Below are 19,174 nucleotides of genomic sequence, written 5' to 3'. Positions count from 1 at the left end.
ACGCTGGGCTGTACCTTGATTAAGGCCACGGCTGCTTCCTTGTCACTCGTGGCCGCTTCCTATCCCATCGTCTCCATAAGACCGTGTGATGTAAAGCAGTTGGGGAGGCATTTGAGCAAGAAACAGGGTTTTCTTATTTGTTGAGGAGTTTTAAAATAATCTTCCTGAACTTATGTTGTAGGTGTCTACAAGGATCCAAAATACTACAACGAATTTATAAAATAATAGCCGACAGTCGTTATGGACAAAGAAAATTAAAGTAAAATATGTAATTAGGCCACTTTAGTCAATGCAATAAATAGCCGGCTCCACACATTTACTAAATACTAATAATTTTACTTTATAAAAGACTTATAGCCGGTAGCGGCCGCCCTCCAACCGCCAACCACGTAATAAATATTTCAATAATCAATTAAAAAACATAAGGGGATTAACAATACAATCTATATATATAAAATAAGAGTTTTGTCTGTACATTGCTCAGAATTTGAAAAGAATGGCATTTCTGTATCGGTCATGTCCATAGTAACAAGAAAATGTACTTTTTTCTTTTCCGTAATGTCTGTCTGTCTGTCTGTCTGTCTGTCTGTCTGTCTGTCTGTCTGTCTGTCTGTCTGTCTGTCTGTCTGTCTGTCTGTCTGTCTGTCTGTCTGTCTGTCTGTCTGTCTGTACACGCATCACGAGAAAACGGATGAAGAGAATTTAATGAAAATCGGTATGTAAAGTCGGGGGATGAGCCGCTACAATCTAGGCTATAAATCATTTTATTCACGCTGAGTGAAATGGTAGTTTAGGGGAAGGCCTTAAATGTAATTATCGAATATTTATATTCTTAGCGGTCCTATCGATAAATACTATATAACTAAAGTTATATAGAATTCAATTTCCAGTCATTTATGTCTTATACATTTTTACCTTACCGGCTCTGATAACACAGATATTAATGAATTTGTATTTTTGTTGCTAAGTCCATATCAACGCCTAGCCACGAGAAAATGGGTTAACAGAATTTAATGAAAACCGCTGTATAGAGTCGGGGATAAGAAACTACAGTCTAGGCAGTAAATAATTTTATTTTCCCCGAGATGAAATGGTAGTTTAGGGGAAGGCGCCTAAAATTTAATTTTAAATACCGGTAGCCTACCTATGTTATTGGTGCTATAAAAAAGTACGGTACTACATAACAAAAGTTATAGACAATACAATTTCCGATCATTTATGTTTCATTCAGTTTTACTGTACCGACTATGATAAGAGTGGTATTTCAGAAGGCCTACAGTATCCAAAGCGCTTAACACTGATCAACAATTACTTTACATTGACCATTGTTTGCTGTGATGTTCTTCGTTTCTTATGGTGCCGGTCAACTCCGATAGATGGGATTACTACTGCGTACCGAGTATAACAGCCTGACTGAACACTGGCGGGAAATAGCTGGGGAGTTGGGAAACTTTCTTCTTTAGCATGCCATTCCTCTGGTTCATACATTTTCTGATACTGCAGGAACGTAACACACTGGTTCATCATAGCATTCACCAGTATCCAGTAATCGGGAGATAGTGGGTTCGAGCCCCACTGTCGGCAGCCCTGAAAGTGGTTTTCCGTGGTTTCCCATTTTCACACCAGGCAAATGCAGGGACTGTACCTTAATTAAGGCCACGGCCGCTTCCTTTCACTTCCTAGGCCTTTCGTAACCCATCGTCGCCATAAGACATATCTGTGTCGGTGCGACGTAAAGCAAATAGCAAAACATTAAAAAAAAAATAGCATCATAGCAATCGAGCTATTCAATCCCTACTCTGGGGCACTGATTGGAATGAGTAGTGTGCATTTTTAACGGAATAATGACAGAGGAGTGTTCATGGCAGTCTGCGACCTGGTTGTTCCAGCTCTGGAACTTTGGACTGTTAGATCGGCACCGTAGTACTGTTCGTTGAAAGTGAGAAAGTGTGCGGTTTTTCATTTGATCGAGTATTTTATATGATAACATTGCTTTCAATCGCTAAATTCCTACTGACGTTTTTGTAATGACCTATGTTGAATTCAGTTAGGAAAACCACCAAGTCAGTCTTTCTGAGAATCCCGTAGCGAAGCACGGGTACATCAGCTAGTTATAAATATAAACTTTAACACTGTAAAACTCTAAATGTTTGGAAAAAGTCATTACCATGAGTTCGAATTATAGAAACCAAGCTCTGGCATTTGACTGGTGTGAAAATGTGAGACCAAGGAAAACCACCGTCAGGGCTGCCGTGTGGGGTTCGAACCCACTATCTCCCGAATTTAAGCCTCACTTCTTATCCTAAATCATGAATATTATTATACCGGAAACAAATAATGGAAGAAGATGCTTTGGTTATTTGTTTTTGGCATTGATTCATAGTGACACAGACTGGTCTTAAAGCGACAAGAAAGAATCGACCGTGGCCTTAATTAAGGTACAGCCCAAGCATTTGCCTGGTGTGAAAATGGGAAAGCATCTTCAGGGCTGTTGACAGTAGGACTCGATCGAACTCACTATGCCCTGAATACAAGGTCACAGCTACACGCCCTCGAACCTCGCAGCTTAGTAGTTCGGTGACGGTGTCAAATGTACTCTGGAATTAAAACTCGTCTCAGACATAGATATTTCTGAAGACTTGCGTTGGAATATAGCATTGCATGTGGATGAAACAATGACAGCACCTTGTGTGGAAAGGAAGGGAATAGAGGTCGATGACAGATTTATTTAACGAAATTCGACCAGAATAAAAGGTAAATTATTCGGAGACGTTTTGAGACATCGAGGATTTGTTCAATTGGATTTCGAGGGACGTGATGTTCGGTGGAGTAGGCGTGGGGGTAAGGGCTGCATCGAACTATTCTATAGGTTTATGACGCAAACTAGAAGAAGAAATTATGTCGTTACGTCCAGAAAACCCGCTATGCGATAATATTTGAGTTTAGAACTCTGACCAGAAAGGTTCTGTCATCTATGGTTGAGTATAGCATGAACCGAATTTTAGTTCGTGATACTTGTGCTGCGGGTCAGTATTTCTTCCCTAACATTATCGCATAGCGGCGCTATAATAATCACCAAGTCAACATCATAATCAATTTATCTCTAAACTGATGCAATATAACAACATTTTCACAAAATAGGACTCTCTTATTTGGTAAGTAAATTACAATTATTGTGTATGGAACAGAAGTGTGATACGTCTCATATATCAAACATTTCCTTACTCAATACGTAGAATCGTTGAACTGTTTATTTCTCCATTCCTTAGATATCTCGGTACTGAACTAGGGTAGCGATATGTTGAAACAATCATATTCTGAATGTATTGGTGATAGACATAATTTGTACATTACACTCAGGAGACTAATGGGTTTCAAGTCACTGAGAATCTTGAGTTGGACGATCCGGGCGGAATACGCGAAGAGCCAGCCAGTACAGAAGTTCTACCAGGCTGAGGACACTGATGCCCAAGCCAAGACCAAGAAGACCCCCACAGTTCGCTGAAACGAAACAAATAGAAACCATTCACAACATTACCTTACGAAAGAAATTCATAATAAGACAGTTCCTGACTCCCTAGTTCCCGCTATCATTCTCCAGGAATAAGCTAGAATAATATACACCAATGGCAGAGTGTTGTTATATATATTCCCAAGAAAGCCGGTGCTGACAAGTGTGAAAACTACCGCACCATTAGTTTAGTATCTCATGCCTGCAACATGTTAACATGTACTATTTACAGAAGAACGGAACGACAATTTGAAACTGAGTTGGGAGAAGATCAATTTGGCTTCAGAAGAAATGTAGGAACACGTGAAGCAATCCTGATTTTACTGTTAGAGGAGAGAATTAAGAAGGACAAGTCCACATACATGGCGTTCATAGATCTAGAAAAGACATCCGATAATGTCGATTGGACCAAGCTATTGGAGAATCTGGAGATCATCGGATCACATACCGAGAATGAAGAATTATCTACAATGTGTACACAAATCAGCCAGCAGTGATAAGAATACAGGGCTGTGAAAAAAAGGCAGCAATCCAGTAAGGAGTGAGGCAAGGCTGCAGTTTATCCCCTCTCCTTTTCAATGTTTACATAGAACAGGCAATAAAGGAAATCAAAGAAGAATTTGTAAAGAGAATCACAGTCCAAGGACAGGAAATCAAAATCCTGAGATTTGCCGATGATATTGGTATTTTATCCAAGGCTGTAGAAGATCTAGAGAAAGTGCTGAATGGTATGGGGGGGGGGGCGTCCTGGGTAAGCAGTACAAGAAGGAAATAAATAAGTCCAAAACAAAAGTAATGGAGTACGGTCAAAGAAAGTCAGGCGATGCAGAAAATATTAAATTCGGAAATGAAGTCTTAAAGGAAGTAGATGAATATTGTTACTTGGGTAGTAAAATAACTAGCTATGGCAGAAGTAAGGAGGACATAAAATGCAGATTAACACAAGCAAGGAAGAGCTGTCTTAAGAAAATAAATTTGCTCACTTCCAACATTGATATAGGAATTAGAAAGATGTTTTTGAAGACTTTCATTTGGAGCGTGGCGTTATATGGAAGTGAAACATGGACAATAACTAGCTCAGAGAGAAAGAGAATAGAAGCTTTTGAAATGTGGTGTTACAGAAGAATGCTGAAGGTGAGATGGATAGATCGAATCAGAAATGAAGAGATACTGAATCGAATTGGTGAGAAGCGATCGATTTGGCTAAATTTGACAAGAAGAAGAGGTAGATTGATAGGACACATTTTCAGACACCCAGGACTTGTTCAGTTGGTTTCTGAGGGAAGTGTAAGCGGTAAGAACGGTAGGGATAGACCAAGGTATCAATATGAAAAGCAGATTAGGGCAGATGTAGGATGCAGCAGTTACGTAGAAATGAAAAGATTAGCTCAGGCTAGGGTGTTATGGAGAGCTGCACCGAACCATTCTACGGACTGATGACTCAAACGACAATAACATGCGAAACGTATGAAAGTTCAAGAAGCTACCACAGAGAAATGTTTATATTAGATTAGTTCATGGGAAAAGTGAGTACTAGATAAATATACAGTCGTAAACAAACGTCTACATACAGCAGAGAACTTCATATAAATATAAACAAAGCAGAAATTTGACTTATTTGCACTTATACAAAATTAACTTGTAGATGTATTGCCGCATTGTTAACGAAGTGTTAAAATAAATGCAATATATCGTTCATTTCTGAAACGAAACAGATGTCCAGCAACAAAAGTGAATTCACAGTTTGTCATTCTCATATGAGCTACACACTACTTTGTCTTGCAGGTATGACAGCTTCCAAACCTCGAGGTACAACTGCAATACGTTTTTGGTGACTTCTGGTGAAATGCTATTCCATTCTGTTCTTACGACAAGTTTCATGTCGTCCTTTCTCTGAGAGACTATTGCCCAAAATATCAAATTTCTTATATTCCGTAATGTTTCTGCTGTAGTTTCAAAATAGAGGATAAACTAACTACTTATTGAAAAAGGAATCAAGTTCAGTGCACAATCATGTTGTGAAGACGTCCTAGCTCAGATTATTCCAGAAATATAAGCTTATGCAAAATTATCGCTTTATGCAAGATGAGGCGCCATCTCATTGAACAAAACTGACACTACTGTAAAGTAAAGTAAAGTAAAGTAAAGTAAAGTAAAGTAAAGCCTTTATTTTTCTTCCAGATCTACAGCGATGAGGCCTTATTGATCCATTAAGGGAGAAAAATAATAATGCCCAACCTAGACAGCTTAAAATACTATACACATAGAATAATGCTCGTATAGTAAACATAGCTAACACCAAATGTGGAAAACCAAAGTTGCTGGAAATAATAACAATCAAATGTCCATGAGTCAATGTTATCTTTTTAGATATGAACAAAACCTCAAAAAATCTCAATATTGCTATTAAGACCAGGGATAAACGAAAGCTAGTAGTACTGAAAATAATAATAATAAAATATAAAAGCTCAATATTGCTATTAAGAAAAGGGATAAAACGAAGACTAAAAGAACTATTGCAACAGGGTAATTCCATCTATAGACTGTATGGCATTTTTGGCAATGTGAAGCTAAAACTGGCAACATATAACTGAGCAGAGTACAGTGCTGTGTCGGGCTGAGTCTGCACTAGACCACTGACGGTTCCACTTCCGGCCGGGTTCGCACTCAGCACATTCTTTCTTAGACACTGACCTTTCTTATATTCTACTTATATTGCTAACCTGACTACGTGTTATCTCCACTGTAGTGCCGATGTGCAGTTATTACACTTCACATTTCTTTCTTGTTGATCACTCTTCAACCTCTATTAATTCACTATATTTGTTAACTTTAGAACCCATGCAACTCACCACCTTAAATGAAGCCATGTTCACTCACTGATAACTGGGATAACTAGGACCCCAGCTCATAAACCAACCGTCACCAGATATTATCTTTCTCCTTATCATCTGACCAATTTATCACACCCTCTTCCTCATTCACTACACACTTGACCACCTGGAAACTTCTCTTCTATCACACCCGTCGTTTACTAGCTCTTAACATAGTTATGAATAACACGCATACACTCCACTATTATCGTGTATATAGCCATTTACTTCTCACTACACATTAACTTTTTGCTTCTTGTCACAATGCCTTCGTCTACTCTGTTCTCTTTGCCCCATAACTCTCTTAGGCTCAGACTTCTCCCTCTCACTAGGGCACCTCTTGCTTCTTCTTCTTGCTTCCCAGTTGTGTTTTCACTTCGTTTGCTTACTCTTGTTACGTCTTGTGTTTCTACTCCCACAGTCTCTCCCTGTATCCTTCTATCTTCTCTCCCACTGGCCTCCGTCCTGGACTCCTTCGTTAATGCCCAGGTCTCCCTGGTTTCCTTCCTTATCACATTCCTCATCTCTGCCATTACCTCCCTGTTCGCTATGGTTAACAAATCTATCAAGTTACTTCCTTCATGCTGCGAGCTTGGTTCTTTTACCTTACTATCCTTGTTTCTTTCTTTGCCCCCCATGTCCTTCATCCCCCACTTTACAGTCTCTGGCTTGTCTTTCCTCCACTCTCTTTCCAACTACTACTTCGTCATTCCTGCCATCTTCCATTTCTCGTAATTTGTTCGCAGTCCACGTTCTAGTCCAAATACCGTTGGTCACTACTAATTTTTGACCCTTAATATGAGCTCTTAACCCCTGTAATTTAGCCCTGGCCAAATGTTTCTTCAGAGTGTTTATGTTCTTTACCCCTTCTCTCCAATGTCTTCTTTAATCCAAATTTTTGTGCTCCGTATGTTATCTGCACTTCTTATCACTACTTCCGCCATCAAGGTGGAGAATAGCTTCAGTTTTATCGGTCTATCACCCCGTTTTTTACCTATCCTTTCTACATCATCCATATCGACTTCGCTAAAATTAATTCTCATCATTTTCTGGATGACTTCCACAACTTTGTATGTTGTCAGTACTTTATCTTCTGCTTTGTCTTCCGGTACTCCATATATGAATAGGCATTTCTTCCTCCGTTCTCGGTTACAGTCTTCAATTTCCGCTCGCAACTTCACCACCTCTCCTTCCATCTCCCTTACTTTGACTTGAGTGATATGATTTCTCTCTCGTTGGTTTCTACTCTACTCATTATCTCGTCTGTTTTTCCCTGTATCCACCGCCTTATATGCTCAAGTTCTTTCATTTGCTCTTTCATCATATTCTTAATCTGCTCAAACGGGCATACTTCTTCCACCACTTCTTTCACCACTTTTCTAATGATCTCCACGTCTTCCCAGTTCATGTTGCCACTAGAAGTCGGGCGGGGGTTTACCTCTACTCCCCCTATAACTAGTAGTATCATAATCACCACTGACGCCAATATCATCTCGTCCATCATTCTTGTTTCCATTATACTTCCTTTATTTCTAGCTATCTCCTTTTTCCATTTTATCTGCCATCTTCCAATAGCCACACGATATTGATCCACGCCAATCATCTTCCTCTTCCCTCTCGAATTACTTTACTGGCCACCGTTCACATTCCACGCCGGCTCTTCTGACACCTCCACACAATACGTCTGTCACCGAACGCTGACTAGGTTAGACTGACTGACACTACTGCAGTGATTTCATACAACATAATTTATGGCCACACTGTAGAACATATTTTAATCCGATGGATTATTTTCTATGCAGTCAACTGCGAAAAGAAGTCTACTACAAAACAAATATTCCTCATATTAATCATTTAAAACAACAGTATTTTGAATGTTGGGACAGGTCTATGGATGACGAAAAACTCTGCTATTGGTCAATTGGTCAAGAGAAGATTCTTGTTTAGGAAAATACAGTAGTAGTCTTTTTTTCGGTAGGGCCACGGAGTTGTTTGTATGTTTGTTTGTTCATTCCATAGTTCGATTGTTTGTTTGTTTGTTTGATTGATTGATTGATTGATTCATTCATTGATTGATTGATTGATCGATTGATTAATTGATTAATTGAAATTATAGTCTGTTCTACCGATTTTCTCGAAACTATTTATACATTGACTCCAGCTAAGTATATGGTAACTATCGAAGTTTGAAAACATCACAATGATTCTAAAGGTCACTCTAATCTCATCTATGATATTTATTATTATTATTATTATTATTATTATTATTATTATTATTATTATTATTATTATTATTCAGAAATACATCGCAATTGGTAAATATCCCGGTAGCAATGGTGACTTGCAGTAGTGTGATAATAAAGTTAACAGTAACAACTTCTAGAGAGTGTACAAAGCTGACGACTCACCTAGGAAGTCTGTGTCTCCGTAAAGCTCGCTGCGTCGGCTTCCGATGAACTGGGTGTCCTTGAAGAAGATGTATACTCTTGCCATGCTGATTCTGAAACAGAATAATTTACGAATTCACTGACAAAACATGATACGTTTTTGCTTCGAAAGTGCAAAGCAAGAAAACACAGCTCATGACTAGGGCTGGATATTCATGTAATATAAGAGTGCGACATTTGTAATGTGGTAAATATCAGTTAAATGTGTAATAATATCAACGCACTAAATTTACAAAAACGTTCGTATGTTCATTTTGTTATGACGAAGTCATCGTTGTTGTTGTCTGCGTTTTTTATAATTTCGACATTATGAAATAATTAAATTAAAGGCATAAAATATTTAAAAATAATGTTATGCACTGTAAATCACGGAGTATATTACACAAGGAATTGTTGACGCTATCTCCTGTTGACCTCATGCCGTGGAAATAAAACAAATATATGTTACTAAGTAAAGTTAATATAGAATGTAAACCGCTTTAAGTAACACAAATAGTGCGGCAGCTTTTCTTTTATCGCGATGTGCTGATGTTTTGTCGCTGTCACCGTTCAACGTCGGAGGAAGTCTTCGGTACATATTTTAAAAGCTGAAACTAGCTGGGCTCTTCTTGTTCGCCTGAATGACCTGGACTCTGCGCGGAGTTTGTTAGCAGCCAACATTCTGCTGTTAGGGCACATGGACCTGCTGTTTAACATCCCGCTTTTAAAGGAAATGTTAAAGCCAACTTTAGCAATTGAAATTATTCTGTATGAGATGACATTCTTCAATTAGTCTACTATAGTCTAGAAATTAAACGAGCTGATACAATTTTTTAAAATAATTACTCTGGATACGTACCAAAATGTTACATTCCTCACATAATAATATAAAAATCGTAATGTAATATTATTAAGAATATGTGAAATGAAACACCGGTTTAACTATATCAGAACCACAATTGGCAGACATTTTTCATTATCACTTTCATTCCGTCGATGAACTAGCATGTGGTACATATAGCAACGATGAGCCGTATCCTGCCGGCCCATAATAATAATAATTAGAATATTATTTGACCCAATATGTAAAATTTATTCATACAAGTTACAGCCTAATATGTTAAAGTATCGTATCCTAAGATAGTTGATACCGGATGTTGAGCAAGACAGTGAGTCGCTGGACATTGCTTCATATTTCCGTGTGACCGTGAGAAAGGGTGGCGTAACCAAGCGTTGGCAAGGATCGACACGTAGATTAGATGCTGACCAAGCAAGATATTTCAGCCAATGGGAAATTCAGGATTTGGCAAACATGAAGGCTAAACCGCGCCAAATCTTAATTCCAGAATGACCAACGTGCTCAGTTGCTAAGTCAGTTTCTGTCGTTCATCGGTTTTCCACAGTTTCAGAAGTCAGATATATTTGGAAATGCAATATAAAAATTGGTGGAAGAGATTTGCTAGTGTTTGAGCTGTGTTTTGTAAATATATCACAATAAATATTGTGTCATCATATACGACGAATTTTCTGATTGGTGGTTGGTTCAGACACCCGGGAACCCCAGTATTAATATGGCGTCACAGAAGCCTCCTCAGTAACCCAAGCTCTCGAGAGCGTCACTCTGTGTTAAATGCTTGGATAGTGCGGAAGCACAAACTCTGATTGGTGATCGTGATTAATGTAGTGTTATTCCAGTAACAGTAACTGGTTCTAAATAATATTTTAAATTGTGCAGTTGGAAGATTTTACTGTTCCTGAGTAAATGGAAGAGTATATTTTGGCAGAGTTTACTTTCAATATATAAAGACGGTGTTTAGTGACCGCTGTGTAGCAAGTGTAGAGGAGACGTGCTATTGTTTCACTACTCCGCGACGGGCGCGTTTCGCGAGGAACTTTCGTAGCGAACCGTGTGCTGCTCTTAAAATAAGTGAAGTGTTTATTATAAATGTATCAGTGTGTTTAGCTGATCTTGTAAAGAGAAAGGGTATTTCGGCTCGTAGCATTGAGCAGCGAAGATATTGTCAACCAAAGTCTTCTGTGTTCCAGTGAATTATTTTCCAGCAAGATGATGGCTATGCATGCAGAAGAAGGAAGTGCATTCCCACATGTTAATGCTGTGATTAACATGGTGTAAATCCCTCAATCAGCTGGGATGTAAGCTGCTATCCTGGTATCCCGAGAGTCGTCATGTGAAATTCAGTTAAGACGCATGTGTTATTTATGGCATGATATGTAAGTTATGTTAAGGTACTAGGGCAGTGTAGATAGGAATTTTAATTTCATGTAAAGTAAGCCTGACGGTATGTGTTTGTTTAATTTTGTTACTATGATAGATTCGGATACGAGAATAATGCATGTTTATTTTATTTTCATTTTGCTTTATGATTAGATGATTGGGAAAATGAGGGATTGATAGGATTAGTTGTTGTTCATTTATGCATGTTACCTAGTGTAGGATATTCCGAGTTTTCCTTATATTTATATGCTAGAAGGGCTAGATTGACAGGTTCATCTTAATACAACGTTAAATACGTATTATTTAATTTTATTTCGGTTATTCAGAGAGACAGGTAAAGCTATTCTGCATGATGCATGATTTTACGGAAGCTGACTGAAGGAGCTGCAGAACGTCGTTGTTAGAATAAGATCTTTGAAGTTAAGTTGGACTGTTTTGCCTGATGGTCTGCAAAGGACACGAATTGAGTCTCATAATGTGGAAGGCCAATGGGATTTATGAGAAATAAGAGATAAAGATTGCATGCTGAATTATAATGTATTGGTGCAGGCTGATTGTATGCCTGACAAGAGAAAGAATATTGTGTAGATGTGTGTGCATGCCAAGTGTCTTCTGAGTTTATATTGTGATCAGAATGGACAGTATTAATTCCAGACTATTGAGTCTGATGTTATTCAATGGTAAAAGCATGCTAAGAAGGAATGAATATACGTGAGTTTCCGTGTAGCCGGCGAAAGACGTGATCTCATGGCAAGCTGATTACTGGCCTTGTGTTTATTAGTAGGCGCGAATGAGACGATATTTCCTTGTGACAGCCTCGGGGGACAGAATCCAAACTTTAGCGTAGTGTTGAGTTCAACATTTCTTTTCAGCTCGTAATCTACCCGGAAGTACATGACGGATAACCGCGCTGTTGAGCGCTCAAATGCAGCAGAAGGAGGCAATGTTGCCCATTGCTTTCTTCATGATATCAAGGGTTATTTTTATGTTTTTTCCCTTACAGGATGATGTTTTACATTGTTATATGTGGTTGTATACCTTGTCTCGTTGTTTTAAAAGGGAACAGCCCGAGGTGCTGAAGTATTGGTGGTTTATCTAGTTCTGTCTAGATCTTTTGCAGTGAACCGGGATTCACATTAGAATCTGTGTAGCATTTAAGACTTTACTCGATATCCGATGTATATAGATGTGTCTAGTTTGATTATTTGAATTGTTGTAAATATAGTATAGGATATGCCCGTAGTATTTTGCATAACTTACATAGCGTTCCATTGCGTCTTAATTATTTTTCTTTTCGTCGTAACTTTTCTTTATAATGTAACTTTTATTTAACGGTAGCATTTCGGCGACTCTCGTTTTCACTTAACTTTGGAAACCGTATCGTTGTGATGCGATAGTGTGTAACTCCATACGGAAATACCACATGTCAGTGTTTGCGTACACCTGTTGCCATACAATATAAACAATGGACTATAAGAAGAAGCTCAGTTTTGATGTATATAATGTTCTTTGTTGAATCTGATTTGATTTCAAACTTTGTCTTATCATTCGAGTAACGTTTTAACTTCCATTTATTTTCTATATTTTTGAGTTCATTTTAACATATTATTATTCCTTGATTTTAATTGTTTTCTCTTAATATGATCGGGGATATTTATCAATAAATCCATCTTACCCCCTATGATTGTTTCTCATTCGTGTTATACCTCCATTTCCTGTCATTGACTGATATTTTAGTGTAGAACTTCGACTTTTATCCTGACCCAACCGACAACCAACCCACTCTCTGCCCAACCCTGAGGTAGTGGGATGTTCATAGAGGAATGGAAGCATCGTCCTAGAGGGTATTTACCCTTGGGTACGCTACAACATGAAGAGGCTAGCAGAAGATCGTCAGATGTAGTGATGATGATGATGACAAGTAAAGGTGTGGAATATTTAATCACACAAGAGTACGGCCCGACACATAACAAACGATTGTACGGGGAGAGGGGGGGGGGTGTTATTATATCGGTAATTGATAAAAAAAAGAATTGGAGTTCCTGCAAAGTAGGTCTTACATCAGCATTTGATGGAATTCAACTTGGAAGTCATTCAAAAACATTTTTATGTAACGAACTGAACAGAGAACTGGATTTAAATACACTTTCAATACTACATGATTACCAGTGTCAAAAGTATCGATACTCGAGTTGAAACGTCAATAAAAGACGAAAAACTGGACCAGTACGAACCAAATCACATTAAATAATAGCTGCCCTCTTTCTGTGTGCAAGGTTCGTATATAATTTACCTAAGTTTTACATGATCATACATCGGAATGAAACAATGACTTTAAAAGTACTCGCGCATTAGTAAACATGTCTTCTTTAAATAAAACTCAGTTTAAAAATCAATGACTTTAAAAATCTTTATGATAGAAACAATAATTGCAACGTTCATAATGATTTTAAGCACAACTTCGACTCTGCAGTGCCCAGAAGCGCATCCCGCATTAAATTGATAACATTTTAACCAATGATAACAAAAGTCTCGAAATTTTGGACACTTGTTAAGAAAGGGCTGTGTCATAAGAATTTATTATGATCGGGTTGTGAGATGTTATTTAGTTGAGTTTTGTCTGGAAAAGGCCGAAATAAAAGGTCATTTTCATTCCAATTAATTGGATAAAGCACTGAACATGCAAAAATATATTGCATTCCATTGGTACACGAAGAAAGGATGATTCAGTTTAAACTCGAATATCAAAATGTGAACGTACTCTCCAACTTACAGTCCTAATTGCAATGCTGTCTTATGTTAACCAAGCAAGCGAACTTGTAGGTCACTACTGATATCATGATTATAGGAACAATAATTTTCATTTTGAAAATCCTACATCCATTCGCAGAGATTCTATATACAGCCGCGATTGTGAGACGGGCGGCGAAACGTGTTGCCTTATTACCTAATCCTTTCCTTTCATTTCTTTAAATTAGCGAAAATAAGCACAAAATGTCATTGGACGCAGCTAACCGATTCGTGGAGAGTCACGGCAAGTAGTGAAGACGAGCGAGAAGCCGGAATTACACCTATTGAGTCCTGTGGCGAGACAGTGCTCCGCTAATGTGATAAGTATTTGGCCTAGTAGCGAACAAGTGATTAGGGCGAGACGTGCCGCAACCGCTCGGCGGAATAAGTACCCCCACGACCTGACCACTCACCTCGGCGGTTCACCCGGTCAGTGTAATGAGTCAAGTCAATTATGTTCTTGTGTTCTCTGGCGCTCTCTGATTGGATTTCTTCAGTAACTTGTGATTTCACTTTTGCTGTAATAGCAGCTCGCAAAGCAGCGTCTGCTTTATGAATGTTAGGAGTTAACGTTTCAAGGAAAAAGTCAAACTGACGTAACCCCAATCTCATAAAAAGATCTCTTTTTTTTTTTTAGATCTTCAAATTCCCTTAACAGGGTTGCAGTTCCTCCTTTACTGCCTCTTCTTAATACCAGAATCTTGTCAATAATCGTTTCAAAAATGTCATCTTCGATTTCCTCTATTAGGTTTATTGCACGTACGATCAAGTTGCAATAGTCCTTAGAAATTCTCTTAATTTTTCTCTTTGTCCTTCTTCGTGGAGTCATGGTACCGAACCCTTTAAAAATTTCAGTGCACTGACTCGTCCGCTGCTTCTTCCCTATGTGTTCACATCTACTCCTCAATAAGTTACAGAGCGAGTGACTCGGCCCAGAACTCGGTAGGTGTAATTCCGGCTGTAGTTGCGCAATAAATGAGTTTTGTATGTGGACGAGTCCATGTGCTGCAGCGTCAGTGAGAGGGGATAGTTGCTACGGAAGTGTTCACATCGGCTGCTCGTAACTGTGTTAGTGTGACAAAGCAGCACTCTACTACCTTCCTTCACCAACTTTCCCCTTCAAGCTCAGGGCTTCACGCAGGTTATGGACAATGAGGAATGATTCATCCCCTTCCGCGCGCATTCGTCAATCTGGCAATCTCATTCACAAGGGCAGGTCGCCACGTGGTTTTCTAGAAAAGCGTTCAAATTTTGAGGATTTCCATTTCATATTTCTTTCTTTTCTTGTTAATCCATTTACCATCCAGGGTTGATTCTTCCCTCGAACTCAGCGAGAAATACCACCTGTACAGCCTCAAGGAGCGTGAGACTTTGGGTCAGGGGATACAACTGGGGATGAGGACCAGTACGCGGCCTCACCTGCTATGCTAAACAGCGGTCTTGTAGGGGATGGGAAGATCGGAAGGGAGTGACAAGCAAGAAGGAAGTTAGGTACCATCCCAGCATTTGCTTGGAGGAGAAGTGAGAAACCACGGAAAACCACTTCGAGGATGTCTGAGGTGGGAATTGAATCTCCTCTACTCAGTTGACCTCCTGAAGCTGAGTTACACTTTTCAAATTTCGTCGCAGAGCCGGGAATCGAACCCGGCTCTCAACCGGAGGCGACTCCAATTTAAATTCTAAGGAAGAAAACTTGACACTGCACTTGAGGCGAGAGAGGTGGGGATCCCTCGCTGAGTCCGAGGGAAAAAGCAACCCTGGAGGGTCAACAGACTAAGAAAGAAAGAAAGAAAGAAAGAAAGAAAGAAAGAAAGAAACACAAATAAAACTTAGGACACATTCAAAAAACAAGGACGAATAATGATTTCATATATTACAAATATTTCTAAAACAAAAGAGACCGCAGAAAATAAATTAGTGAAAAAATAAAATAAAATAAGGTATGAATTAGTAACAAAAAAAGGCAGTGCTGACTGAAGTTGGACTCGAACTGGAAACTTGAATGTTACTGCGCTAGCGACTGCCCGAAAGACACAAATAGGAAATATTTGCAGGAATAAGACTACAGATATTTGAGGATATTTTTTAAACGTTAAATTTTGAACAAAATAAGGCCCATTGGCAAAAACTCTCCAACAGGTGTAAAATGTTTTTTAATGATGAGCAAATCCTCAAAGTTTGAACACTTTTCTAGAAAAGCTCGTGGCGAGCTCTAGTGTCTTACTGTGTACTCACCGTACTTCTATTTAATTGTAATATTGTTCCTTTCGTAAAAGATTTAAATCAAGATCTCAAAAAACTATTATTACCGCACTGAAATTGGTAGACTGTCAACCTTTACTACTCTGTCGAAATTCACTCAGTAATCATAAACAAACCACTTTGTAGACTTTTTTTTCAATTTTGTTGTGTACATCCCCTCCTTCCCACTATATCTCCGACGGCGAGTTGGCCGTGCGGTTAGGGGTGCGCAGCTGTGAACTTGAATCCGGGATATAGTAGGTTCGAACCCCAATGTCAGCAGGCCTGAAGATAGTTTTCCGTAGTTTCCCATTTTCACACCAGGCTACACCTTAATTAAGGCCACGGCCGCTTTCTTCCCATTCCTAGGCTTTTCCTATCCTATCGACGCCGTAAGACCTATCTGTATCGGTGCGACGTAAAGCCACTAGCAAAAAAAAACACACTTTTTGTTGTCTATGCTTTTTGTGCCTGCCTCCACTAGTATCAGTGAGAATGCCAGGAGTCAGCTATCTCCTTGATGAATGTACTGGAACAAAAAGTGCGGAATAAGTTAAAGAAACGTACTCTTGGAAAGGTGTGGGATCCGTGTCAAAGGCTGTCAACATGCGCTGCCAGTCGAAGTCTGCCTGGGAGCGCTCAGCCTTGTACTGCAGGGCCGTACACGATTGAAGGCAGTGGCAGTTCGGTCCAGAGTCTGTAGTTCGTAGCCCCTCATACACCTCCTGCACCAACAGCTGCTCTGAGACACACAACAATGGCACAATGTGAGACTCAAAGAACACCATTAGAATTCTGTGAAATATGTCAATAAGCAAGGAAAGACGTAAGATGGGGATATCAGGACACTTGTTTGAAAATGCACTTAGACTTGTCCCTATTATCGGACACTGGGGTCCTCCTCTGTGGTGTGTTGGTTAGTGTGATTAGCTGCCACCCCCAGAGGGCGAAGTTTGATTCCCGGCTCTGCCACGAAATTTGGAAAGTGGTGCAAGAACTGAAGCGTGGTCCGCTCAGCCTCGCGAGGTCAACTGAGTAGAGAGCCATCCTTGAAGTGGCTTTCCGTGGTTTCCCACTTCTCTTCCAAACAAATGCCGGGATAGTACCTAAACGAAGGCGACGGCCGTTTGCTTCCCTCTTCCTTGTCCATCTATTCCAATTTCCCATCCCCCCCACAAGGCCCCTGTTCAATATAGCAGGTGGAGCCCCGCATAGTCTGGATACTGGTCCTCTTCCCCAGTTGTATCCCCCGACCCAAAGTCTCCCGCTGCAGTGCACTGCCATTGTGGCAGTAGAAGTAGCATCCCTCGCTGATTCCCCGGGGAAAACCAAACCTCGACGGTAAACCGATTAAGGAAGAAAGAAAGAAAGAAGGAAGGAAGAAAGAAAGAAGGGAGAATGTGGCGAGGGTTCTCCCTTCGACTTTATGACGGCTTTAACTCTGGCAGCCAATTTTTCCTCAAGAGCCGAAAGCAGAGAACGACGCTGGGGTCTGGAGCGAAGTTGGGGTTTTAACTCACCCAAAAGGTGTAGGTCGGGACTCTGGGCAGGCCAGTCCATTTCAGGAATATTGTCCACAAACCATTGCCTCACGGATGAAGCTTTATGGATGGGTGCATTGCAATGCTGATACAAACAATGATAGCCTCCGACCTGGTCCTCTGCAGTACACAATGGTTTAAAATATGTGCATATCCTTCCGCATTTAGAGTTTTCTTAAGAGGACCACACAGCCCCATGTTGGCACTACGTAGCGTACTACAGGCATTTCATCGCTCCAAATCACTCGTTTCCAGTCATCCACTGCCCAGTGGCGTCGCTCTTTACACCACCTCAAGCGTCGCTTAGCATTCACTACAGAAATGTTCGGCTTATGAGCAACAGCTCGACCAATGTACCCCATTCTTTTCAACTCGAGACACACAGGCATTGTGCTCGTAGCACTTTGGAACTCACCAGTGATTCCTTCCGCTAACTTCTTGGGATTTTTTACAACCACCCCCAGCAATGCTCGATGGTCCCTGTCCGTCATTAAATGAGGTCTGCCTGGTCTTGGTTTAGCTGCGATTGTTTCTTCGCGTATTCACTTCACAATCACACCACAAACAGGTGACTTTGGCAGCATTAGAAGGGATAAAATGTCTCTCAGGTGACATCCACGTTCGAAGTCACTGACATCTCCTGACCGACCCACTGCTTCTCTATTGAGAACACAATACTCCCCACCTCCGTTTACACTGGCCGGATGCTTTTGATCAGGTGGTGTATAAAAATAACGATCAGAGAGAGAAACATAACGAAAATCGTTGTCTATTTTGTGGTGAAACAATGGAAGAGGCGCTTCTATCGAGAGTATGACGCACTTAATATTTGGGCAGTGAATACATGTACGTTCAGTCCTCAGCTGGTTGGATCCTCAACAGCTCCAATATTAACTGTCATAGACGGCCTAGGCATCACTGAAGGGGCGTACTAGGGAAATGATGAGTGAAGGAGTGTCCCGTGCTTTTTTCACTGAGCCAGAAGTTGCTATTACATATTACGTCTCGTTTATGAGTGTTTGGCTGTTGTCATGATGATCTTTGTAAAAAAAAAACCAAGTATGGCTGACTGACTGTAATGTGTGAAATTGTATTTTCCGTAGTATGGTGTTTCCTTTTACAGACGTTGTGAGTGTTTATTATGTGATCAACTGGTTATACCTATACCAGGTAGGCATATGTCTCTAACAAATTGTGTCGACCCTGCTAGGATACGTATTAATTAATACAACTTGTAGATTGTGTTGAAGTGCAGAAGTTAACGAAGGCTCGGAGGCCAGTAAGAACGACTTTTAAGAAAACGTACAATTTGCTCTTGCAAAATTTAAGTCAAGGAATACAAGACGGCATTCATGAAGACACGTTGCAATCCTTGATAAATTGGAAAGGTTAGCAAAGGAACTGGCACCGTTGGACGAAAAGGGTCAGATTTGTTGCTGGAAAGAGGAGACGACGAGTATGACCGTAGGTACGAATCTATAGACAGTTTTAGAGACAAACTAGATGATGCAAGACAAAAATATGGGTAAAGATTTTTATAACCCTCCCCAGGATAA

General features: G+C 39.9%; 1 protein-coding gene across 1 annotated transcript in view; it reads right to left on the bottom strand.

Moving 5' to 3' along the window:
- Positions 1–3,334: 3,334 nt before the first annotated feature.
- LOC136864503 (pickpocket protein 28-like) overlaps positions 3,335–19,174 on the bottom strand; it is a 158,817-nt gene continuing 142,977 nt past the window's right edge. The window contains exons 11-13 of the mRNA XM_068226833.1: positions 16,645–16,819; positions 8,793–8,884; positions 3,335–3,501 (exon numbers count right to left, since the gene is read on the bottom strand). Of these exons, the coding sequence (XP_068082934.1) occupies positions 3,380–3,501; positions 8,793–8,884; positions 16,645–16,819 (389 nt within the window). The 3' untranslated portion in view covers positions 3,335–3,379. The remainder of the gene's footprint in view (positions 3,502–8,792; positions 8,885–16,644; positions 16,820–19,174) is intronic.

The sequence above is a fragment of the Anabrus simplex genome, chromosome 1 (assembly GCF_040414725.1).
Source record: "Anabrus simplex isolate iqAnaSimp1 chromosome 1, ASM4041472v1, whole genome shotgun sequence".
In the NCBI taxonomy this organism is placed as follows: Eukaryota; Metazoa; Arthropoda; class Insecta; order Orthoptera; family Tettigoniidae; genus Anabrus; species Anabrus simplex.
The sequence above is the reverse complement of the archived record's forward strand: the minus strand, read 5'-3'. Positions and strand labels throughout refer to the sequence as shown.